Raw genomic sequence first — 25,622 nt, forward strand, 5'->3', positions numbered from 1 at the left:
ATGAAACAATATAACCTGAGCTCCAATATTTTTTGCTTGTCACCAGTTTACTAACTATAGGATTTAATTCATTAAAAACGAGATTAATACTTGTAATTGCTGAGTGCATTAAAGCCCTGGTAATTTCATGTCTCAAAAATATAAAGAAATGAGTAAAATCTATTTGGAATCTAACATTGAACAACAGGGAAGAACTAAGTGGCACTTTAGACATGAAGGGGACTAGAAGAAGCTTAACTGTTTTTGTTTTTTCTAGTGGTGAGGAGAGAAAACACACAGTGGGATATGGACCCTAGATGATAAGAAATATGATTTTAAAACTTTAGACAGGCAAATATAAACGTTGAATGATCGGTAGTTTTAAAAAATGCAATTCTAGTAATACAAACATAAACTGTCCCAATGAGAGAAGGAAAGGAGATGCAGCTCCAGCCAAGACAGTTACAAGGATATTCCTTAGAAAAAGCTTTAAGGAGGATTTCTATAAAAGATGGAAGAGGCTACTGTAAATGAATGAGTGGAAAATAATATCAATTGCTTGTAAGAAGAGTGCCAGGAAGGCAAATGTTCAGCTGAGGACTGTGAAAAAGCTGAAGACAGAGCTCAAAAAAATTTTTTTAAAGAAAAAAGAATGACAAAGGAAAGTGGAAGTATATGACTTCAATGATATTTTAGGTGTTTCCTGCAAGGAGAAAAGTCTTTACACTAGTAAATTTAAAAGACATGCTTCTTGAGATAAGGGACTATCTTATCAAAGGACCCATTTTGTGGTCTCTTTGAACTAGCAGAATAATCTTAGGAACTGAATGAACTTTTTGGAAATTATCTCAGGGCCACCGTCAGAATGCCTTGAGGCTTACTGTTTCAAGAGAGAGTTCTCCTATCCAAACAAACAAAACCCTGCATGTGTTCTTCAGAGAACACAATGATAAACCTGATATAAATACATGATAAAGTTTTAGAATAGATTATTATTGGGAGGAGTATCATTTTTTAATTTCATTTGAAGGACCAACATGGATTCAATAAAAATGAAGCATTTTAAACTGGCTTTTTTTCCCGGACAGTATCTCTAGGTTGGGAGACAAGTGGAAAGCCAAGGGCAGTATGCTTTGCATATGATGAAATTTTGCATAATATCTTTATGAATAAAGTGCTATAAAGTGGACTTAGTGATATTACTATTAGCTGGATCCAGATAAGGATGTTGAATGACTGAATGAAATTAACGTATGTAAAATTTCAGACTGAATGCTTCACAGCTCTGTCTTTGCTCCTTTCTTCTTTAAAATGTTTTGTTACAAATGTTCTTTCCTTATTCAGTGAAGCAGTTAAAAACATAGAAAGGATACTTAGAACTTTGGAGGGTTATTCAACAACAGGAGGAATGATTAGTATCATGGATAATAAAACTGAGAGTCCAAACTTTTGTAACAGGATTGAATATTGCTGGGTGAAAAGCTGAGAAGTTAAAACTTTAACAGAAAGAAATATAAATAGATGCATTTAGGTCAAAAAATAAATAAGTGTGGGATGCTAACTTACAACTTGGTAACATAAGTGTGGGATGCTAACTTACAACTTACAACAATAAAAGCATTATATGAATCAACAGTGAGTAGGTTAAAACTAAGGTAATCATGCCCACAAAAATATGTTGTCTAGATCACTGTAACAGTTCCAGTACACTTGGCCTGGAGACACTAAAGAGAAATAAGGTGTACAGATGTGGGTAACCAGGATCATGAGTTATCTAGAACTTATGCCACAGGTTATAAAGTTAAGGTGATTATATGCATTCAGCTCAGAGATGAGGCAACATAAATTATGTTTGATAACACAATTCCATTGTATAGTTTTGAACATGTACAATGTGCAGAGCACACAAGAGAGCAAAGGTGAGGCCATTATGCTGAAGAGAACCATAAAAACCTTAGAGTTAGAAGACGCCATCATGTTTAACTGTCCGGCTGGCTCAGGAAGCCCTGATTGGTAGCTGGTTTTCAGCCCCTTCTTAAAACACTGAGTAACGGGGAGCCTTCTAAACGGACAAAGACCAGTTATTACAGTCATGGGTAAATGCAACCATTGGAATGTTCTCCCTCATATCAATCTAAAATCAGCCTCCCTGTACCCATTACATCCTCTGGAACTTCAAAGACTATCTCATCCCTGTTCCACATGTCAGCATTTCAAATCCTTGCTCTGTATTTTTCCAATTTTCAATGTCAAGATTGACAACCGAGTAGAAGTGTCCATCATCGGATGAATGGATAAAGAAGATGTGGCACATATATACAATGGAATATTACTCAGCCATAAAAAGAAACGGAATTGAGCTATTTGTAATGAGGTAGATGAACCTAGAGTCTGTCATACAGAGTGAAGTAAGTCAGAAAGAGAAAGACAAATACTGTATGCTAACACATATATATGGAATTTAAGAAAAAAATGTCATGAAGAACCTAGGGGTAAGACAGGAATAAAGACACAGACCTACTAGAGAATGGACTTGAGGATATGGGGAGGGGGAAGGGTAAGCTGTGACAAAGAGAGAGAGTGGCATGGACATATATACACTACCAAACGTAAAATAGATAGCTAGGGGGAAGCAGCCGCATAGCACAGGGAGATCAGCTCGGTGCTTTGTGACCACCTAGAGGGGTGGGATAGGGAGGGTAGGAGGGAGGGAGACGCAAGAGGGAAGAGATATGGGAACATATGTATACGTATAACTGATTCACTTTGTTATAAAGCAGAAATTAACACACCATTGTAAAGCAATTATACCTCAATAAAGATGTAAAAAATAATATGTCAGCTTTTATATTACTACAAGGAACACCTTTTAAACTAGAGCTGTCCAATATGGAATGCCCTGTCTTTGGGGGCACTAAGCTCTAAGTCCCTAAAACATTCAAGCAGAGTCTCAATAACAATTCTTCGAGTGAGTAAAAGGTATTTCCGTATTGGGTGGGAGGACGGATTATTTTATACTCTAATTTCTATGGTGCGATAGCTAATCATTATGCACATTTACACATAGTATGGCACATGTTATATGCTTACTCCAATAAAAAACAACTTATCTATTATTAAATGAACTCTTTACCTTAATATAAAGCATTTAAAATGGGTTTCATAGCATTTACAAGAGAGACACTATCACAGTAACACAAACAAACAAAAAAAGGTGTTATACATTTAAAGAAGATTTCAAAGTTAAGGCTAACTTTTCACTTAATGATTCAGCAAAGATATTCAATATTTGTACAGAATTATTTCTGGAATGGTAAACATCTTTCCTACCTCCAGTGCTGAGGCGCAAACCTTCTAATTAGGTTAATAAAAGATTATCATGAGTCTTAGAAGCCAGGATGCTAAAATCAAGAGATGGCTGCCCAGCAACCACATAGGGTATAAGACAATAGAATACAAAGTGAGGGGTGGGGCTTACTGTCAGAGTTGGCAGTGAGTCATATTGCAGCCACACTGATTCCAAGCTGTCCCTCCTCCCTGTTCTTTTTAGAAAAGGCATGAAAACCCCTGTTTGTTGGCATTATTAAAGAACAAGGAGAAAACGGCACAGATGCTAGAGGAAAAAGAGTAAAGTTTAAGTTTAGTGGTATTGAAGTTATGGGCTATTTTTTCCCACCAAGAATCCTAAAGTGAATGACTGCTTTAAAATACCCATTTCATAAGGTTACAGAATAGACTCAAAATCAGGGCAACCACAACAACAATTTAAGGAAAATATTAAGAGAAAGGAACCAATAAAGTCATGATTGAGAAAATTCAGAGGTCTTAAATGAATAGATCTTGGGTATTAAGTCAATAAACTCTACAGATAATTTATCAAAAGAGAAATAGCACAATAAATATATCAGATTCAAAATCATGGAACATATGGTATTATAAATGTGGAAGAAAGTGAAAAACTCTGTTTAAAATGTTAAGGTTCAAATTTCCCTAAAATAGGTTTTCAAAATACAGTATAATTTTCTGTATTTGGTTAATAATAGGTTTTTCTGATAATCAAATTCCATATTAGCTGTACTATAAAACTGGGAAGCATCTTCTCAATCATCAAAGAAATATTTATCTTGTGGTCAGTATAGTATTAAGTCAGTATAATATCATGGCCTATATATAATGTTATACTGATCATAGATTGATATTTCTTTGATGATTGAGAAAATACTTCCTAATTTTATAGAAATCAATGGGGATTTTTAGACATCTGATTTGAGTTAATTAGCATATCTGAGTAACCAGGATGTATCTGCCCCAACCATAATGTTTAAGGAATGAGCCAAATCAGAAGTAGCTCTAAAAGTGATCTCATCCGATTCTAACCAGTTTTATAAATTTTGTATAAGTGATAAGTACCTTAAAGTGAACATAGAATACCTTGTGCTATCTCTCAAAGAATCATTTTTATAATATTATGAATTGGTTATTAGGGGAAATTACTGGCACAACGTAAGAAAGAAGCTGCATACTTTGAATTATTTGCTCTGTTTTATGTTATCAGAAAGATTTTTCTTATTTTTCAAAGATTATTTACAAATTTTTGTTGTAAGTAGACTTATGGAAGAGCTAGATATACTCTTAGCATAGTACCTGGCACGTAGTAAATAAACAGTAAATGTCTCTTGAACGAATGAATAAATCCATGCGTAGAACTAATTAGAGTATGTATTGATAACAGCAAACTAAAAGTACAAAATGGAGGTTTAGTTTACATTTTAGTAGGCTAAATGTAGATATTGAAATATTAGGGAATCCATGACTAAGAATGTTAAAGAATTTATAGCTGTGAAATGAATCCATGAGTATAATAACTGTCACTCTTATTTTCAAGTACTCTACAGTTTCCGTGAAATAGCCTAGAAAGTTGATTTTATTGGTATACTCTGTGTTTGTAATAGAAACAAGCATATATGAAATTGTCATAGTACATACCTGAGACAAGAACCTTCTAGAAGTTCTCAAAGATGAGGTTTAAATATTTAAAATCTTTTTTAATGACCAACTGTCACTTTTGCATTTAAAATACATAGTAATAGGTACTTTTCCCTTATTGGATGTTATACTAATGAGAATATTTTCACATTAAAGGAAAAATTTCAGAGTGTAATAGTTTGCGCCATTAAGACCAACTATTAGGTCTAAGGTGCCTATGGCTAAACATAAGAAAGTCTGGGAGGCCAGAAGAATGGAACTAGTGAGAACGCTGGAAAAAGTAAGGGAGATGGTTTAGTAAAAGGTTTAAAGCCAAAGTCATGCGTGAAAAAACTCTGACCACCGGACACAGTGGTTCTGAAGCCCATCTCTGAGTTCTACATTCTGGCTTTTGAAGGCTAGACTTGCTATGCTTTTTAGCTAGTTGGCTCTGGCTTAGCTGTTTTCATCACAGAGCTTTGGGATAAGTTGACATTACTGGAAGACCCCCATAAAGGAGGGTGGGCAAAAGTCATAGAGCCCTAAGGCATTAGGCAGGTAGGCAAGAAGCTTCTGACACACGATTATGAGTGTGTGTGTGCAGGGTGTAAGCGTGCATATACAGCCATTGTCATTTCTTCCTTCTCACATTTCTCCTTCCATCGTTTTTGAAATAGTCAACAGGTAACTGTTGCATTTTCTAGGGTGATATATGCTGGGACTGGGGCTGGGTTCTGAGGTGGTATGTAAATAATCTCAGAAGACTGCTGCTTATATTATAAACTAAGGTCACATCAAAAAATGTTATACAGCAGAAACTAACACAACAATGTAAAGCAATCATATTCCAATAAAGATGTTAAAAAAAATTTCTGAGGAAATACACTAACTTGAAACCAACTAAACCATACCTCACCTCGCTACTCACAGTGAGTTACAGGAAAAAGACATATGAGAAAAACAAATTCATACAAGAATTTTTAAAGCTTTAACTTTTAACAGAAGTTACCTCTGGGGAAAATGAAGGAGAGAGGGTTGCTTTTCACTTTCATCACTGTTTTTTTAATTAGTTAGCTTGTTTATTTAGCAACAAGCAAGTTACTACTTTTCAATTAAACAATAAAAGAAAAACATGCAGGGAAGTTTAAAAACTTCCAAGGCATGTTTTATGGTGCATTCCTATTATGTTTTAACCTACAATCTTCCAGTAGTTGGTAACCATAGGAGGTAGACTTCATATGTAGAGGGCAAAAAAGGAGGCATTTGTGACCTTCAGCTTTCTCTGGCAAGGGTGACCAAGGTAAAAGGAGTCTAAACTTAGAACACGTTCTCACAAAATGAGCTAGAACAAACTCTGCTGAGAAACTGACTATATGCCACCACTGATCTGAAGGAAGTGGTTTGCCTTTTTTGATGTGTGAAAATAGTAACAAGTAGCAGTATGGATGAATCTAATCATCTTTCTTGGTAAAACAAACTGTAAATCATAACTTGTCCTACCTATACTGGTGAGGGGTTGTCATCCACATCTTCTGCTGGTATGACTCTGTAGCATCTAGAATTCATTCTTTTGCCAACTGAATCTGGCTTCATTACTTATTATAAAACTTCTGAGAATATTTTCCTGGCTGATGCGGGCTATTGGTTATTCGTTAAAGTACAAGTTGCAATTTCAACACATTTTACAAATGAATCAGGATGAAGCTAGGTGATGAGTGACTTCTGAGGGAGCCAGACTTTCTTCGATAGGCAGCAGATTTTGGTAGGAAAATCAACTGCCTAGGGGTGCTGGAAGATCCAGTTTCTAACAATGAATTGCTTATTTCACATGTCATATTCTGTGGCCTTCATCTTTGAAATGGGAATAAAACAGTAAAAGAATGGTTTCAGCATAGAGAAAGTGACTATTAATGAGCCATAATACAAAGAGCAGTGATTCTAGTTATTAGTATCCTAGCTCTGTGGTACCCAGCATGAAGAGGATATGCTGAACACATGCAGTCCTGTCCTTCCCTTTACAAAATACCCCAAATAAAGAATTTTGCCATGTTTTGACTTTACGTCACACAATGAATAAAAAATAACTTTAGTTTTAACTACTATATAATAGAATGGAAAAGAATAAGTGATAAAAGGGTTTAGCTACTATTCATTCACTCACTGACTCATTCATCCAATAGTGCCTGGCCTACTATGGGCCATATAATGTTTTAGGCACTGGGTATACAAGACAGGAATAAAATCCCTGTTCTTAAGAAAGTTACACTCTGGTGAGTGGAAATGGAAAATAAATCGGCAAACAATATTTGATATTATACACAAATTGTAAAGCTGTGAAGATTATAAAACAGGGTAACATACTCAAGGATGAGAAGTGGTGGGGTAGGCGGGAGAAGGGGCATCTAGGTCAGACCAGGTTGTTAGGGTAGAACTCTAAAAGGGGAAAATATCTGAACCTGAATGGCAAGGTCTATAAATACATATTTCAGTAGATATATATGAGAAGGTTATTACTATTTGGAATACAAAGTTTCTTTTGAGTTCCCAAATGTCCAAAGTCAAAAAGGAAAGGAAGAGTGAGTGATAATAATGTGAAATGAGGGACATTTCTATTTTAGCTCCTAGAGCACAGCTAATATATTGTGTTGAAATATACAAAATTGTTGCTATTTCATCATTTTGAGCTACAAAAACATCAATTTATATGGTTCAACTCAGTAGCTGGAGCTAAACAAAGTTAGGTCATGTAGTCAGGTAAATGTTATTGAGTGAGGTTTGCCAGAACTAATTCACTATTTAAGTATTGTAATTGCCCTTTTTGCTTAAATCCAAATCTGTATGAAATCTACATAAATTACATAATTATAAAACATTTATTGGATAGACTTACAGTGTCAGAAATGGAAACTTAAGTGCTTTCTGGCATTACCTCATTTGATCCCCATACAACCTCAAAAGGTAGGTACTGTTACCACATCATTTAACAACGAAGCAATTGAGGTCTAGAGGTGTTAAATAATTTTTTTTTTTTGGTGTTAAATAATTTGATCAGTCATACCACTTGGAAGCAAGGATGTGAACTGAGGAATGTCTCCAGAGACTGTATTCTAACCTCTGATCACTTAGTGTTTATAGGAAAACATGCTTATTCATTTCAAAGGTCAACAATAATTATATCTAACTTGCTGTATTTTCAGGGTTATATAATATATACCCCTCTTTTTCTTTTTTTCCTTTTCTTTTTTTTTTTTTTTTTTACTGTACGCGGGCCTCTCACTGCTGTGGACTCTCCCATTGAGGAGCACAGGCTCCGGATGCGCAGGCTCAGCGGCCATAGCTCACGGGCCCAGCCGCTCCGCAGCATGTGGGATCCTCCCGGACCAGGGCATGAACCCGTGTCCCCTGCATTGGCAGGCGGACTCTCAACCACCGTGCCGCCAGGGAAGCCCTATACCCCCCTTTTGTTATCTAACATTTCGTTGGGGCCAAGACTTTTAAATGATGTGATCTGCGGTGTGTGTTTGCATATACACACTGAAAGAGTGAAACATTACTGGAACAAATATATTTGAGGATATAACATACATAATAGTAGAGAGGCTCATGTAGATAGTAATGATAGGCAGTCTGGTATACTCCTTTTCTTCATGATCTTAATAACAAATCAAGGTTAGTCTAAACTCATAATCATTCCATTTCCCTTGCTGTTTCGGCAGGGGCATATGATGCAGCCTTGGCCAATGAAATCTAGGGCCAAGTCTGCCAGAAGGATCCAGGAAGTTTTGATTTTACAAAAAGGACTAAGAATAGGGCCTGGTCTTTGGCTCTTTTGGATGCTATCTTATGAGAAGTGATGCTCAGAGCTGCTGGCATTACAGAAAAGTTAACTGAGTCCTGACACTGCAGAGCCATGACATTTACTCCAGAACAACCCCACCTCTGAACTTTCAGTAAGTTAGATAATTACATTTTCCTCATTATTTAAGCCAAAAAGCAAGGGAGGTGTGATTAAAAAATCCAACCTGTAACCAATATTGAAATTATAGCTACATTCTACTTTATATCCAGTCTTTAGTGTTTTCTGTCTCTCTAACAATCTTTCTTCAAAATCAGACAATACAGTATTAAGAGAATATCTGTTTACTGCTTTCCAGATTTTTCCATTTTTTAAAAATATATACTTGTTACATTACCGCCAAGAATGGTGCCCTTAAACTTCACAAAAGTGACATATTTAAGGTTCTCTACTATTCTTTCTCTGACTTTTTGGTGCATGTCTTTTTATTCACATTGCTTGTATATCTTTTCCATCTATTCCCTTTAGACCTGAACTATAATTTAAGATATTATTGATTATTATGCTCTTCCAAACTCTTCGTGCTTGAACATAATTTATCTAGACAATAAATAAAACAGTAAAAAGTGCTGCAACATTTTTCTTTATTTTCAGCTTGCTCCTTTTTCTCCTTTAACACAATTTCATATTCTGGGAATATCTTCCCGTTGCCCACATACTTCCTACATGAATGTTCTTAAAAATAAAACTCATGGCTTTTAGAAACTCTTCAGGAAATTACTCTAAGACCCTTAAAATGACTGAAGAAGATTAATCTATCTTCTTCTGCACGATATTGGTAGTCATTATCTAGCCTCTCTGCCTATATAATTTAAGATATTAGGGCACTGAGCTGCACATTTTGTACAGCTCTTAAGTTACCAATGGTGTGCAATGGATGTTAGATTTAAGAAAATAAATTTAAAATACATTTCTTGGCAGATTTCATTTTGAAAGCATCAGTAAATATTTTAGCCAGATAACCTGATACGTACTGTAGCTACTAGGTAACATTTTATCTTTCCCACCCTCAGCCCCCTAAAAAAAAAAAAACAACCTAGGTTTTGCTTTAGATTTCTAAGCCCAAGCTAATGCTGGTCTTAGAATGCTGATAGGTTATCCCTAAGGAAATGAAAAAGAGCACATTATAAATTCATTGAGTACATGGTGGCACCAGGAATGCATGGCTAGTAAAGAGTAGTCTTTTAACTGCCAAGAGGGAAATCAGCAGGATTAAGGGGTAAAGCTTTCAAAAACCTCATCTAAACCGCCTAGTATGGCAAAGGAAGGAGAACTATTAGAAGCAGACCTCAAGCTGCATTAACCAAAACTGTATTTTAGTGTTATGGCAGATGATTTCTGAATAAAGAATAAATATAATATCTTTATATTTTGTCCCACACTTTTATGATTTATACTCCTTGAAAGCTGCGTAGGCTGACATAATTTATAATTTAATTTCACTGAGGTATTATAAGGCCTATACCTCAGTCAGCTTCGAAACTGCTAATTGGGATAATAGGAAATTAGTTGTCTTCTCCCAAATGCCAGTGAAGTAGGTCAGGATAATTAACATTCAAGCTGACTTTTCTGTCAAAGGAAAACACAACAGGTCTCATCTGTGTACTTTTAGTTCTATCCACTTTAGACTAAAATGAGTTCAGCCTCAGAAAAATCACAGTATGACTCAGTTAGAGAATTGAATTTCAAAAATAAGACAAAAGGTAGTTCAACCATGAGAACATAGACTGAAGTATGCTCTAAAGAAGACTAAATTTACACCTTGTAAGCAGGGCCAAATTCCACCTGTATGAAGAAAATGAAAAAACATCCAGGTCACAGGTTTAGGTACATCTTGCTTCTTAGATTGCTCTGGAGACTCATAAGCACTATATAATATAGATCACGAGAGGGGCTTGGTTGGTGCCATAATTCTTCACCCTTAAAGCTGAAGAGAAGCTATATTTTCTCCATGGCTCCTTCTGCTCACGTGCCTGGTACTTCCTATTTTTAATTTCTTGGCAAACTGAGAAAAATGTTTGGAGCTAGGGACGTGAAACTTATTTGCTCTGCAGGTCTGTACTTGATTAGTGCAAATTCACTTTAGTAGGTCACAGTGCATGCTGGCCTCGAGCAGGACAGTTAGTAACACACCGCTGCTGGTCTTTGATTCTAACAAGCACGGCAGCCTGCTGACTGGAGCGGTAGCACAGTGAGAGCTCCGGGCGGAGGGCACGCTGTAAGTGTGAGGCTGAGGGGATGGCCACAGCTTCTTTCCCATGTATTATTTTGACTCTCCTGACAGAACACCAAACAGCTTGATTTGAATAAGCAGCCTGGAATACTTACTCCTAACGGCCGACTCAGGGCAGTCATGAATAAGACACTCCTTAACTAGACCTTGAAGATTCTTTTGAAAACACTGATTTTAGAGCCGATATTTCCCAAAGGAGGTGCTCATCAAATTGCACACTCCTAAATATTAGAAACAGTAATGCAGAAAAACCATCATTGGGAAGCCGAACATGTACCCCATTAAGTTAAGAAGCATCTTCCAGGCAAGCATGAAACGTACTGCCCTGTTGAGAATGGTTTAAAGGACACTGAGACATCAAGTGGCAAGATTATAGAAAAATACCCAGAAAGAAATGGCGCCCTGCAAGATAGTGCATGGTCACCTTTAGTGAAACAGATCAGACTGAAATAACGCGAACTACCCCACGATATCGAACCGCAAAGACAGAATGTGCAATAATACCAAGTTTACCGACACACTTCTAGGGTGGTTCTGCCTTATGGCAATCATTCCACAAAGAGAGAGCCTGATGAAAAAGATGGAAAGTATTGAATAACTGCCCACTTGACTTATTCGGGAACCTAAAGGAAAAACCCACCAACTTTGGGAGTACATCTGTATGGCTAAAAGTACATCCAATCAACAAAACAGCAAAAAACAGACACTAGAAGAAAAAATAATCGAACGCCATCTAACTAGGGATGCTCTGTGGGCTAGTGGAGACTGAAGGAAGGGCGAGCCCAGGGCTAGGTTTGCCTTTCAGGTCCTAGGACACGTATTCTCCATTCTAGTCCTCCCTACACAATGCCCAGGAGGAACTGCTAAGTATCTAGCCAGTTGAAAAAGACAGCCTCAAAGACTTGTACCCGTGGCGATGATGGAATGTGTCATGAACAGGATTCTCTATTTCAGAGGGTTGTGCCTAATTTCAACACAATTTATTTTAAAATGCCAGAGATGAAGTATTTTCCCCAATGCGTTTGTAGAATGCTGAATAAACCTCACATACTTAGTTGTAGCAGTTGTGCAGCACCTGGACAACAGTTGAAAGGAGGTTTCTAACTCATCCTTAGTTAAGTTTTAGAAAACAACTTATACTAATCATCTTAATATTAAAAATATATTATCATGCTTGCCAGAACTCCTACAGAGGCCTGACATGGTTCCTAGATCTTTCCTCCACAAGACTCTTCTATAATTTCTAATAGATGTGAATGTTGTGAGGGCGTGGCAGGTAAATCACCTTTCCTGAACCAACAGTATACCTTTTAAAAGGCTCCTCATGGAGATTATGGCTAAAATATACTTTACGTGGAAACTGCTTTAACATATGAATTTTATTATAAGCAACTCATATTTTGATAGCAGAAAAGGCCCACTGTATTTTCTTGTTGATTATCTCCAAAGTAACCCTCATTTTAAATGAGACAAGCTTCAAATTGACATGAGGCTCCTGACCTGCTGGTAACCTGTGAGATTTGAGTTGTTTTTCCAGTTGTGATGAAGAAGTTACACTAATATATCCTGTAACCAAAGTCTCCATACTGTGTGAAATGGGCTGAAGGACACAGTCCGTTTGTATCCTTTAAAAAGAGAAGTCTAATGCCCTAGCGGGACCAAAGCAGTAACTGTGGTTTCATCAGCACCAGCTTGGGTCATCTGCACTAATTGGCCCATACTTCATTTTGAATAAAGAGATTTCATACTATTTCTTCTATGCTATTTTTGGGGGTATTTTATATTCAATTCTTATAGCCAGAACTAGATTTTCTTTCTAAGTAAAATAACTGAGTTATAGCCTTTCTCTTAAACTAGCTTGGGTTTCTGGACTGGTATATCACATTAGTTATAAACAGAAGCTTGGTATGGCATGTTGGATAAATAACTTGATAACTAGTAAACATATTCTTAATGCCAATCAGAGGGTTACTTAATGACTTGTCTCTCTCAAGAGCGGATTCACATAAATTGAGCTTTGCAATCAACATACATACCAAGAAAGTAAATGGATGCTTTTGGCAAATTTGTTTCTAGAAACATATTCTGCTATTTGAAGTTAATAGAAATGCTATGTAAAATTTCTTCTTTGAAAAATTCTTTTGGATTCTTCCTTTCAACCTTCTCATGGTGAAAAGGGAAGTTATATATGTATGTATGTGTGAGTGTGTGTATGTGTATTCACTTACTTATTCAACCAAGGTTCTGCTAACACCCTGCTTGAAGCATTTATAGCTTCTGAACCCAAACTCAGGGGGCAACAACTGTGGACCAAAGGGATGATGCATGCAAGTGAAAAGAAAGTGGATAAGAGGAGGAAGCAAAACAAATGAATGCCATCAACCTTAAAAGGCAGATGGGCCAAAAAAAATTATTTGCTCTAGCTGTGGGTGTCCTGGGATGTAGGCTTCATTACTCATCTTTTTTTTCCCCAAGTTACTCAAGTTCTGAAAGTGGGACACCAAGGGATACCTGACTTCCTATGCAGCAAAACCATTATTTTAAGAAAAAAGGGAAACAGAATTCTATTTTCTTAAAATAAGAAGTTTGAAAAGGTTAGGAATGTGTGTATACAGGCTGAGAATCTCCATCGGCATACTTACTTTTGTCTCCTATGTTTTCCCCTGCTGCCTCCCCTTCCTCCTCCTCCTCCTCCTCCTCTTCCTCCACCTCTGTGGGCTGCACGTCATCCTGCGGGTCACAGGCACTAACCGGCGCGTTCAGACAGCAGTGGTTGAACCCGCTATCTCGAGGCAGAGTAAAACTTCGAGGCTTGCCCCCGTTTCCATTTAACACTTGCATCCTCTCGCTCTCAGCTAAGGGGTACGGCCCATAGTGATCCTGTAGGTGGCACTTCTGAGTTGGAAGGGTGGACTGCCGCCTGTGCTCTGGGGAGATGGCCGCGGAGTCAGAGAAGACGGAATCCTCCAGGGGCAGAGTCTGAAGGTAGTGTAACCCTGAGCTCGTCAGGGGCGTCTCGATTAAATCCTGCCAGGAGCGGCGCTGACTGGCTGTCTTGCGAATGGGGGACACCACACTGCTCCCAGTCAGTTCCTGGCGAAACTCCTCATGGGATGACTGCGACTGAGAGGTCTCTGTCGAGGAGAGCCGGCTGTGTTTCGCTTCCACGTAAGGACTGGCACAACTCATCTGTGGAAAGGAGCCTCTGATCAGTCTCCACAGAAATAACAGGCCATGCCTATCACCAAGGAACACATTTGATTTCCACCATCTCAAAGTTAGGCCCCAGCTGACATTTTAAGAGACTGAAAGGTGGATGAATTGAAATACAGCTACGCTGGGCTCTCATGAAAAATGTGACATACTAGTGCAAACTTTTACAGCAAAGTATAAGGCAACGTGAGTGCCTATGTAAGAAATATTTAGCAACTAAAAACAAAAAAATCCTAAGTTTTGAAATCTCTATGCATTCAAAATCCTGAATTGTTGCCAAATTCATATTTCCAGATGTTATGGAGTCTGGGGATGAGAGCAAGGAGACAGGATTTTGGATGTAAAAACAAGGTGCCTCTAATCGGACACAAGCCTTCCTCTTCTTCATAGGTGAATGTCTGCTCCTAGAGTGTCAAGGATAAGCTTTCTTACAGTCTTGTCAGTTCTGTGGCACTTTCTAGAGAGTTAAAAACGTAGAAAGGATGAGATTACACCCTGATGGGAATTAGCATTTGCCTTGAGCATAGCCACTTCAGAGCACATAAACACAAAAGAAAAATGGAATATTCTTATCCTTGGAATTTAAAGTTTGGGAATATATGTTACAGCACAAAGCACAACCAAGAAAAAGGACGGGCATCAAGTGAATGCTATAAAAGTCTTGCAGGCACCCTTACCGGGACAAGCCTTACTCTAGCTCTGGGGGCTAGCAGACCAGCCCAGGCCCCTTCCTGGCAGGAGGAGCCGGATTTGTTAGATGTGATCATTACGATTGAGGCTGAGGTTGTGGCCAGGAAAAGCCCGACTAAGGTGAAAGTACACCTTCCCCTCTGGGTAAAGGAGAAGTTAAGTGGCATCTTCTGTGGGCAGCCAGTTTATCTTCCCACATGTTAATCACAATGTGAGTAGTTTCCTTCTTGAAATTCACAAGTTGCTATGATTAAAGAGCGGTTTGGTCAAGCTGCAGTTTCCCTTTCTCCCACGTTTACAAATATTTAAAGGAACTATTTAGACCCCGATGTTTTAGGGAAAGAGGGAAAATATGATATAAACTATATCTTGTTACTGACTTCATTATTTCATTTGTCTGTTGCACTTGGCACACTGCAGCATTTATTAATGAAATGTGTATACGGAGAGGAACAATTCTGCATTTCTGTCTACTTTTCTCCTTTTTCCCTTAGGTAAGAGATACTGTCATCAAACATTTCAATTAAAAATATGACTTTCCTTTTAGTCCTTAGCCAAAAGTATTCATTCATTCATTTCAGAAATATTTATTGAGCACTTAATAAATAAGTACCAGTGTTGTGCTAGGCCATAGGGATGTACAGTGAATAGAACGGGGTCCCTGTTCTCAAAAAGTTCACAGTCCAGTCCAGTGAGCTGTTTGCAGTCCCAAATATTCTGATTTAATATCTCTGGATGACGCCTGAGCATCTGCATTTCTAAAACATTCCAGAGGCGATTCTCATGCACAGCCACGGTTGAGAAGTGGCCTAGAATTATATGAACATCTTGCATAGCACCTTTCTTGTTAACAATCCCCTGTAGCAATACGGAGGTAGAATTAGGTGGCTGCTATTGTCCCTTAAATCCAGCTTCCATTTCCTATTTGGAAGACTCAGTCTCAAGATAGGCAGAATTGACTCTTATGGTACCGTGACCATGTAATGTATTGCCTAAAATGGGACAGCATTGAGACTCTTTTGGTAATTCTGATGGGAAATGGGCATAAAACAAACCAGGACAATTGTAAAGATCAAGGTACAGTCTATACACAGAATAATTTACACAGGTTTAAGAAGTCTTAAGAAGAAGAGCATCACATAAACACGTATACATTAAACCAGACCCCATGGCTTCCTGAAAAGCTACATGCCAAAACATGTTCAATACAGATATAATATAAATTTTTACAATTGCTTCTAAAGGACATAGGAATTAACTTTGTTAGTGTAGAATAGATAAGGTCAATTTATATATCTTTTTCTAAGAAAAACTTTTTTGTTGTTGACATTTTCATGAAGGCTACTCTGACACAAATGGTATGTTTTCTTAATAAAACTGGTAAGATACTTACTAGTGTGGAATCTGTGGTGACTGACTGCTTCTCCTGATTAAATACTCTTTGTATACTTAAAATTTTTTTCCCTTATTGCTTTTAGACTCCCTGTTTTCTTTCCCCCTAAAAACCCCAAGGTCTGACATGTAATTCACTACATAATGTCTCAGGTCAAAGAATCTGATGCTATATTGAGTATATTCCTACTGGCAACTTACGGAGGGAGGCCGTGGGTATGTATCGTAGGGGGGTGGAGGGCTGTCCTGTTTGGGTGTTGATGGAGTATCTGCTTCTTCCTTGTCACTCTCACTCCAGTAATCTGAAAATTCACACACATGGATACATCAACATTCCGTTAAAAGTTTCTAGCCATATTTTCAGGAACACACACTACCAGCTAACAAAAGGAAGTTTAAATTCCATTCCGACACCCTGCTCCCCAGCACTCGCTACCCCAGGCCCACCAACTTTTACTTTCAGTTGGGTTTTGAGAAGGAAGGAAGAGTACAATCACCTAATTCCAACCTCCTTTTAAAGCAAGCAATTACACATAGCCACAATTTTAGGTATGGCAATATGCCTCCAGTGGGGTGCTGGAGCTGACTTGTCACAGCTTGAGAAGGCTGATTATTAAATTTTCGGGAATTTTGCCAACGGTTGATATTGCATTCGGAGTTCAGAATCAGCCGTGGTGGGAGTATTTATACCATGGAAATTGGCAAACACTACAAATTAAATTTTGCTCTGTTGTCATCGTCAAAAAAAAAGGAGTTAAGATAAAGACACTGCATAAGTCAAATAAGGTTTAGGGTATTTTAGATTCCAGACCAAATTACTTAAAGCTTCAATTAATGAATGATGTCACATGATGCCTCTTAAAGGTGTATCATTTTATCCTAAAGATGAACACTCAAAGAAGAAATACATGGGTTGCTGTAGATCTCTACAGGTATAAACAGCTTCAAAAATAATGTTCTCAATCCTCTTCTGTGGCTTCAGTTCACTGGTTATCTAACAGTCGCTGTTTCCAGAGTCATGCTGACATGAATCTCTGTAACACCATACTCCCACCTCTACTTGGAAACACATGGCAAACCCTGATTCTTGCCAAACGCAAAAGGGCAAATCTGCTGATGTGGGCTGTAAGTTCCAAACTTCTAGAACTACTTAAAAGGGTAGAAAATGTAAGCCGCTAGACAAAGTGACTTGGCAGACCTCAGGCAAGAGGGATGGGGAAAAACTCCGAGAGATACATTAGTCAAGTAAGTAAACTACACCACAAAGGCCAATCAGCAGAATCTGTTCTACCAATATCTCAACCACCCTGTAACTGCTGGGTTAATTCTTTATGTGATTTACAAGGAAAAACCTAGAAGTATTATCCATATGAATTTCAAATGATAAAAGAAGAGAAAAGTTTCCTTATTCTTATGAAAATCTAAATCACAAAAGAACCTTAACTTATATTCAGATGTAGGTGAAAAATCATGGCACTTTTTTTTTGCGGTACGCGGGCCTCTCACTGCTGTGGCCTCTCCCGTTGCAGAGCACAGGCTCCTGATGCATGGGCTCAGCGGCCATGGCTCACGGGCCCAGCCGCTCCGCGGCATGTGGGATCCTCCCGGACCGGGGCACGAACCCGTGTCCCCTGCATCGGCAGGCGGACTCTCAACCACTGCGCCACCAGGGAAGCCCCATGGCACATGTTTTTACAGGTACCCTTATCCACCCAGGAATTCCTATATTGTAATATTTTTATATATTTTCCTTGTGGTGCTGATTAATAAGTACAGCTAATATTTACTGAGTACTTATTATAATATGCCAAATAGAAAGTAGTACAACTGCGGTTTGAACTAAGAAATTGCCTTGCTCTAAGCCTCGAAGGGCCAAGTCACTGGGACTCTTTGTACGACTTAGTGGGAGAATTTAATGTGACATATATTCATGATCCTTCAAGTCCCCCTCCTCCTGCTGCTCAAAATTCTTTAGCAATGGAGATTATTATATTCAGGCGTCAGAATACAAGGTCTCTGAAAATCCAATTCCTACTTTAATTATTCCCTTTGAGTAAAGGATAAGCAAACACTAGTTAACCTAAATTTGAGATCTGGTTTTTACACTGGGTCACACCAGTGATGGGCAGCATACGAAGTCTCCCCTCAAATATGAATTGATGTAGTTGCCCAGAAATGGACCCAGTAAACACTGGTGGGAAAAGCATGAACTATATACTCGCGCAGATGTAGGTTCAGTGCTTGGCTGTACCAATTACCATTTCTGTGCTCTTGTGATAGTTACTTAATCTCTTTGAGTCTGTTTTATCATCTGTAAAAGGGGGCTAATAATAACCACCTTTCAGAGTTGTGTGAGTGGGCTACTAAGGTAACGTATATTCAAGCGCCTTGCATGTTGAAAGCACTCAATAAATATTAAGGTCCCTAATATAGGGTGGATTTGTAGGTAGCATGCCAGGACAGTCTGACCCAGATCACACAGGAGATAAATGCCTAGTGTTCATCTTCTTAGACATTAGTTTTTTCTTGTAGCAAGTTCCAGCAATGAAAAGTGAATTCTGGAGCTCTGGGGTCTCAGTTGGGTAGTTTTGTGGGAGCTTGAAATACTACTGAGAAATTATTGCTGGAGGTGGAGGTACTAAGCACCCCCTCACCCTGCTCCCAAGCAGTAGGCTTGTGAAGATCACTCTGCTCTTACCCTTCCCACTATTTCCAGAAGCTATGGCACCTGTGCTGAGTTCCCCCTTCACCTTTGCACTGAGACCTTGGGTCTCAAGGAATTAGCTCCTCAAGGGGTCCTGGCAGCACACTGAGAGGGAGATGATCACCATTTTATCAAGATCTCTATAGCTATTATTACAAGTGACAGATTTAGGAGATTCTCTCTCTCCTCCCCAGCCCCCCACAACCCCCGCTAAATTAGGAAGAATTCTAATCCTTTATTCGATGTAATTCTTGGTTTATTAAAGAAAAAACACCATCAAACCAAAGTTTTCTTGGGTTGCCTAAGAAAAGGCTGAAATACCACTTTGCAAATTAACTTCATTTCACACACTAACCCGTGTGTCTTTGAGAGAGCAATGCCAGGGAAGAGGCTACACAGAAAATTTAGGCATTTTGGTTTTGTGTGGAAAATTACAGGCACACTGCTTCCCAGAGGCTGAAACCAGTCTGATTTTCATTCTAAGAGCAAATTAATTTATTTTTCTTAGCTCTCTATTTAGCACAAAATAAATGGATACTTTTAATGTCTCTTGCAGTGATATTCAATTTTACAAATAACTAATCATGAATAAACAGTGCCATCAATAGAAGAGGAAAATTTCCACTTTACTTCTCATGTTGATACAAAAGGACAATTTGAAAGAAATTGACTTTTTCATCTAGAACTATCAAAGAAATACAATGTATTTCATTCACTTTTATGTAATTAAAGCTTTACAAAGACCTTGTGTGTGACTGAAAATAATGTGTCATGAATGTCTGATTTGAAGCTGGAAAAATATAGAAAAATGATTAGCAGACAATTAGCTAAATTATGATCTTGGCAGAATTTACTGTAACCCTGTTTTCTCTAAGTAAAACAATGCATAATGAAAAAGAACTCCATATCCTTTATACTTCTGTAGTTAAAGACAGCGATTCACTAAACTTTTATTTAAGTCAATGAAAGAGTCACTTCCAAGCTGTACTGAGTATTTAAATAGAAACAGTGTTTGGCAGTTATTCCTTTGCATCTTTCTGAAATATTCCCAATTCTCAAAGAGCTATATTTTGTATCAAGTTTAAACTTCCCTACTGAGAATGGTACTTACATGTCAAACAATTCTATAGAAGTGTGGAATAGACACGTGCATCCAGTAGTTGTCTATACAGAATACGTAAGACCTAATCCTGCATAAGGTAGGAAGTCTAATATGTTTCTGACCTACGTTAGAGTACCTGATGAATGTATACTCTAGGTGGAAATCTAAATTATTTCAGAGATTCTGGCTGTAGAGACCTGAACTGTAACTATTAGCTTCTACCTATGATCGTCTACCACATTCCAGTAGGCACTAAAATAAATACTCACATGACAGACTATGGCAGCATGAATCCATGGAATGAGTATTTTTTGGAACGTGCATGTGCAATATGACTTACCAGTTCTTTCATCCATAATGAAATTTGGTTATATAATGACAAGTACAAAGGAAATCCACTAAAATCAAGGCCATGCTCAGCTTCAAAGAAATGCCGAGTGATAAAATACAGAAGCCTGAAAATCCAACGTTCCTTATTCATGCAAATTGACTTTTCTCAAGATTCATTCTCCTATTGGCACATTGCCCACACTTCTAATTCTTGCATCTTAAAAAACTGAGAAATCTATATGCACTTTTAAAGAACAGTTTTCATGCTTTATAAAGTAATTTGAAAAGGAAGGCTGGTGTGTGTGTGTGTGTGTGTGTGTGTGTGTGTGTTGTGTGTGTGTGTGTTTGTGTATTTACCTCTCTTACTATAATTGTAGGCCTATAAATTAAGTAGAAGTATGAAAGTGGGGAATAAACTTTTAACAATGAAGAAATGTGACAATAACTGGCCTGACACTTCATAGTCCTGGCTGGGATTTGCCTGTGCACAGTGATTTGATAGAGATGGTTTCCATGTTATTTGTAGAAGTACTCATGCTGCTTCCACTCCCAGGAATGTTTTATTTTATTACTTCTCATCCTGCGACAACCAGTTCAGATAATGAGTCCACATAATGTTTTTTTCCAATTTCCCTCCTAGAAGGAATCTCTAGCCTCATTCCCATGGAATTTGCTTTGTACTTTCCCATGTTTCACTTTCCATATTGTACTAAGAGTATCTTTTCTACTAGAATTCAATGTAATTTCAGGCAGGATGGGTGCTTATTTCACCTTAATACAATTAGAGTGTTAGCTGAAGGCCTTATTCAGAAACACTTGAATATTTAATAAAATATCTTCTCTGCCTCTTCACCGCTAACTTTATATGAGGCTCACTGATTGCTTTCTCCAAGTATTTCCTCATTAATCCTGACTCCTTCTCAGGTTTAAAAAAAAATTTTGCAGCCACTTAGCAATTTTTTAAATCAGTTGCATGTGGTGCAAAAATTAGTACTCATTTACTTTATGTTGCTCTTTAATTTTTCTTAGGCAGTTTCAAGTATGAATTTTTTAGAGTCTCAATAAGATGCTGAATTCCCATTGGCAGTAACCATATTTTGCTATTTCTTGGAAATCTTCCTGCCCTATCTCCTCACCCTTCACTGCTCTAGTCACCCCCATTCTCTCACCCCATGGCTCTAAGCCAGGGGTTGATAAACTGTGGCCTGCAGGCCAAATGAGGCTCTTTGCCTGTTTTTATACAGCCTGTGGATCAAGAATGGTTTTTACATTTTAAGTGGATAAAAAATATCAAAAGAAGAATATTTTTCAAAATGTGAAAAATGTTATGAAATTCAATCTCAGTGTCCATAAATAAAGCTTTATTGAAGTACAGCCACTTCCCTTCATGTGTCTACAGCAGAGTTGAATAGTTTCAACAGAAACCTTAAGGCCTGCAAAGTCTAAAATATTTACTATTTGGATCTTTACAGAAAGTTTGCTGACCCCTGACCTAAATATTTGCTGAAAGATTGGTTTTGGGATCTGGTTATCTTCTTTACATCTCTCTAACCGTTAGTTCTGAGATATTTAAAAAGCTTTCTCCGTGACGAAACAGTAGGTTTTCAGAATCTTCATGTCGACCAACAGGCTATGTCCACTGGAGACACAACTAGAAATATGTGTATCAATGTGTGGAATCCTTTTAACTTCAGGATGTCTCAAAAGTTTTCAAAGAACTATTTATGCTTCCAAGGGAGGTATAGCAAACATTCTTTGGGAAATGTGAAGCTACTTTTATTTTAAAATAAATGTATTTATTTATTTATGGCTGCGTTGGGTCTCCGTTGCTGCGCACAGGCTTTCTCTAGTTGCGGTGAGCGGGGGCTACTATTTGTTGCAGTGTGCGGGCTTCTCACTGTGGTGGCTTCTCTTGTTGTGGAGCACTGGGCTGTAGGCGCGCGGGCTCAGGAGCTGTGGCTCAAAGGCTCTAGAGAGCAGGCTCAGTAGTTGTGGCACACGGGCTTAGTTGCTCCGCGGCATGTGGGATCTTCCTGGATCAGGGCTCGAACCCGTGTCTCCTGCATTGGCAGGCGGATTCTTAATACTCTGTGCCACCAGGGAAGCCCTGAAGCTACTTTTCGAATAGTGACCATAACTTTTGTTAAGATTTCAATTTTGCATCAGGATACTGTATTTCATAAATGTGAGGTCAATACTAAGGCAAGTTCCATAAGATCACAGAGCTAACAACGTAACAGAACTGAAGAACACAAGCAAATGAGATAATCTATGGAAGAAGGGATCATTCATCTGAGCTCTTTGCATAAAAACACTTAAATGTCTGTGAAACCACTAAGTAGAAAAAACAACTCACCACCAAGGACCTTGACTTGGGTCAATATAAAGGACCAAATTCTAGGCTTTTTAATTTGTTTTAACATCTTTATTGGAGTATAATTGCTTTACAGTGGTGTGTTAATTTCTGCTTTATAACAAAGTGAATCAGCTATACATATACATATATCCCCCCATCTCTTCTCTCGTGCATCTCCCTCCCTCCCACCCTAGGCTTTTAAAATTTTTTTCCTCCATAGGAAGTAGACTAAAGAAGATGGCAACAAACAGGAATGAACTCCACATTACCTGCTCCAAAAATTGGAGTTTATTTCCTGTTTAATTTACTAAACCTTACCCATAAGATGCTATGGTTTGGATTCAAAGTGAACAGAAGAGAAATAACCACAGACTGACATACGCATTTTCTCTCAAGTGATAGCAGTGAATCACCGTATAGGAAAACAGCAAGAAAAAAGAAGTGTAACACAATAGTAAAAAAAAAAAAAGTATTCCTTTACCTTGTTCTTGCTTAATCCTCTCTCTTTCTGCATATCCCGCAGTCAGCATATTAATTCTGTTAAGCCACCTGAAGAAACAAATATTAAAGTCAGTAACATTGCAACTGATTTTTTTTATACTTAACTATTTTCTTGGGAATAGTTATTTTAAAATGTATAAGAATATATGGAATAATCCCAGATAAAGGGTGTGCTTTTTGCTACTCTTAACACATGGAGTCTTCAATGAGCTATAATTTGCTGTAGTACAAACTGCTCCCACACTAAAGATGCTATTTCACTAGAAAAGTCTTGGGCAAACCTGTTAACATCTGCAACATAAAGGGTTTTGAGATGACCAAAGCCCTATTAATTCTGTTGCTCTAAATGTAAAAGCACTCCAAATATTTTTGCTGTTCCGTTTCTTCAGAACAAATGCTCCTTTAGAGATATTTAAACAATATCAGATATAATTTGTCCTGAGAAGGGAAAAAATTATAGACCTTGCCTGTCAAAATATGTTTTACCATGAAATATTAGTTTTGATGAATCTCCTTTAAGTTTAATGATCCAAAGGGAAACACAGCTCAGTAGTAGTATACTTTGGAAATTTGTCTCTAAATACAAGGGTATTAGGTTTTTCCAAACACAAAACGAGCATATACAATTTTAACCTCTGTTTAGATCTTGAAAATTTATTTCCATGAACAATAGTAATTTAAAAACAAATCTTAGTTCTTTCCTCTTTCAGAAGAGTTGCTATTGCCAATGTAGGGAACTGCCTGAAGCAAAGCACTATTTCAATCTCTGTCTTTTGTCCCACCAGGTCTCTCCCTGTGTTCATTATTCTGGAAACTGTTTACACTGCATCAGATTATCAAATCACAAAATCTTTAAACTAACCTGACAGTTTTCCACCGGTCAATCCTGAGCTATGATCCATATATCTTCCCAAATAAGAAAGTAAGGAAGAATCAACCTTCCAAACTAGCTTGAGTAAGTTTGGAATCACTAGTATAGTTAACATCATTAAATTGTGGAATAATCTGATTGAAACACGTTTTTAGGAAAAAAACTGTGTTTGAGAAGCTTTTCTCCTAGGAGATTATCTCCCCTGTCAAGTGGAAGATGACTTTCTTTGAAGTGACTCATATATTTCGTCATTTATGCCAAGTGGTGTTAACTGTGCATCAGATACTTAGAATATCTTGAAAAGGGAGGGAGGAAAGTTGTTTCTCTAATGGACAAAATCACATCCATGGAAATTTAAGCTTTAATTTTAAGAATAAGTCACTTAAAGCACAACTTTATTTTGACAAAGCCTACAATGTAATGATCACCTCAACTATGGGAAGTAAAGAAGGGACTGGAGCAGAAATGGAAAAAAAATGGATCAAATGAATTCAGCAGCATGATATATACACACGATCCAGAAAATTATAAACTGTCAGCCAAGAAGTTAACTTCATGACAAATAACCTTTTAAAAATGACTCCAATCATTAGTAAAAGGTCAAAATTAAAATCTAGCCTATAGGTCATTTGTAGTAAGAAAGGGGTTGAATTTGTACTACAAGGTGAATCTTAGCACTCTTAGGAAAGACTGGCTTGGTGCTTTTTGGGTGGAAATGATGTTGATACCACTAGAGGAATATTTGTTAATGAATTTTAATTCAGTACTTCATATTTAATACTTTTTAATATATCACTGAAATTTCATTTTATCAGAAGTCTAAAGAGCAGTGAGGTTTTCATGAGATGAATAAGGAAACTAAAAAGAGGCTTCTTAATTTTTCAGCTCAACAACATTTATTAAATGCCTGTTGTATGCTGAACAATGAGCTACGTTTTGTGGGTCCAAAAATGAATAAGACATAATTTCTGCCTTTGATGAGCTCCAGGATTCCTAAATTCCACAAGACAATTAAAAAATTAAACTACTTTTAGGAAGAAAAATTCTGTCCCCAATAAAAACTCTTTACAAAGTGTATGCGTAAACTTGTATGTATAGACGCAAAAGGCTGAATGCAACACAACTGTTGTTGCTGTCTTGGATAAAGTTGTCCTTAGGCCTCAGTTAGAAGATGCTTATCCAAACACTTGCTGCAGTTATGGTTTGGTGTTTATATGCTATTATGAACAGCAGATATATATGCATTAATTGAGTTAAGAAATATTAATGTGTGCCAGGTACTGTTCTAGGCACTGAGGATAGAGAAAGATAAATGAAACAAAGTATCTGTTTTCATGATGCCTGTATCTTCAGTGAGGGAGACAGACAATATTTAAGGATAAGAGGATTGGGCCTATGGTGAATGTTCCAATGAAGCTGTCAACAGCTGA

The 25,622-nt window shown here is 37.6% G+C and overlaps 1 protein-coding gene across 4 annotated transcripts in view; it reads right to left on the reverse strand.

Annotated features, from left to right (window-relative positions):
* Positions 1 to 25,622, reverse strand: part of CNKSR2 (connector enhancer of kinase suppressor of Ras 2) — a 256,343-nt gene that overhangs the window by 28,561 nt on the left and 202,160 nt on the right. For all 4 annotated transcript variants that reach the window (XM_027096112.1, XM_027096113.1, XM_027096115.1 and 1 more), the window contains 3 exons: positions 23,302 to 23,369; positions 16,530 to 16,630; positions 13,676 to 14,222 (listed from right to left, as the gene is read on the reverse strand). In XM_027096112.1, coding sequence (XP_026951913.1) covers positions 13,676 to 14,222; positions 16,530 to 16,630; positions 23,302 to 23,369 — 716 coding nt within the window. The remainder of the gene's footprint in view (positions 1 to 13,675; positions 14,223 to 16,529; positions 16,631 to 23,301; positions 23,370 to 25,622) is intronic.

The sequence above is a fragment of the Aethalodelphis obliquidens genome, unplaced genomic scaffold (genome assembly GCF_003676395.1).
Source record: "Aethalodelphis obliquidens isolate GAN/ISIS:26980383/991018 unplaced genomic scaffold, ASM367639v1 scaffold99, whole genome shotgun sequence".
Classification (NCBI taxonomy): Eukaryota; Metazoa; Chordata; class Mammalia; order Artiodactyla; family Delphinidae; genus Aethalodelphis; species Aethalodelphis obliquidens.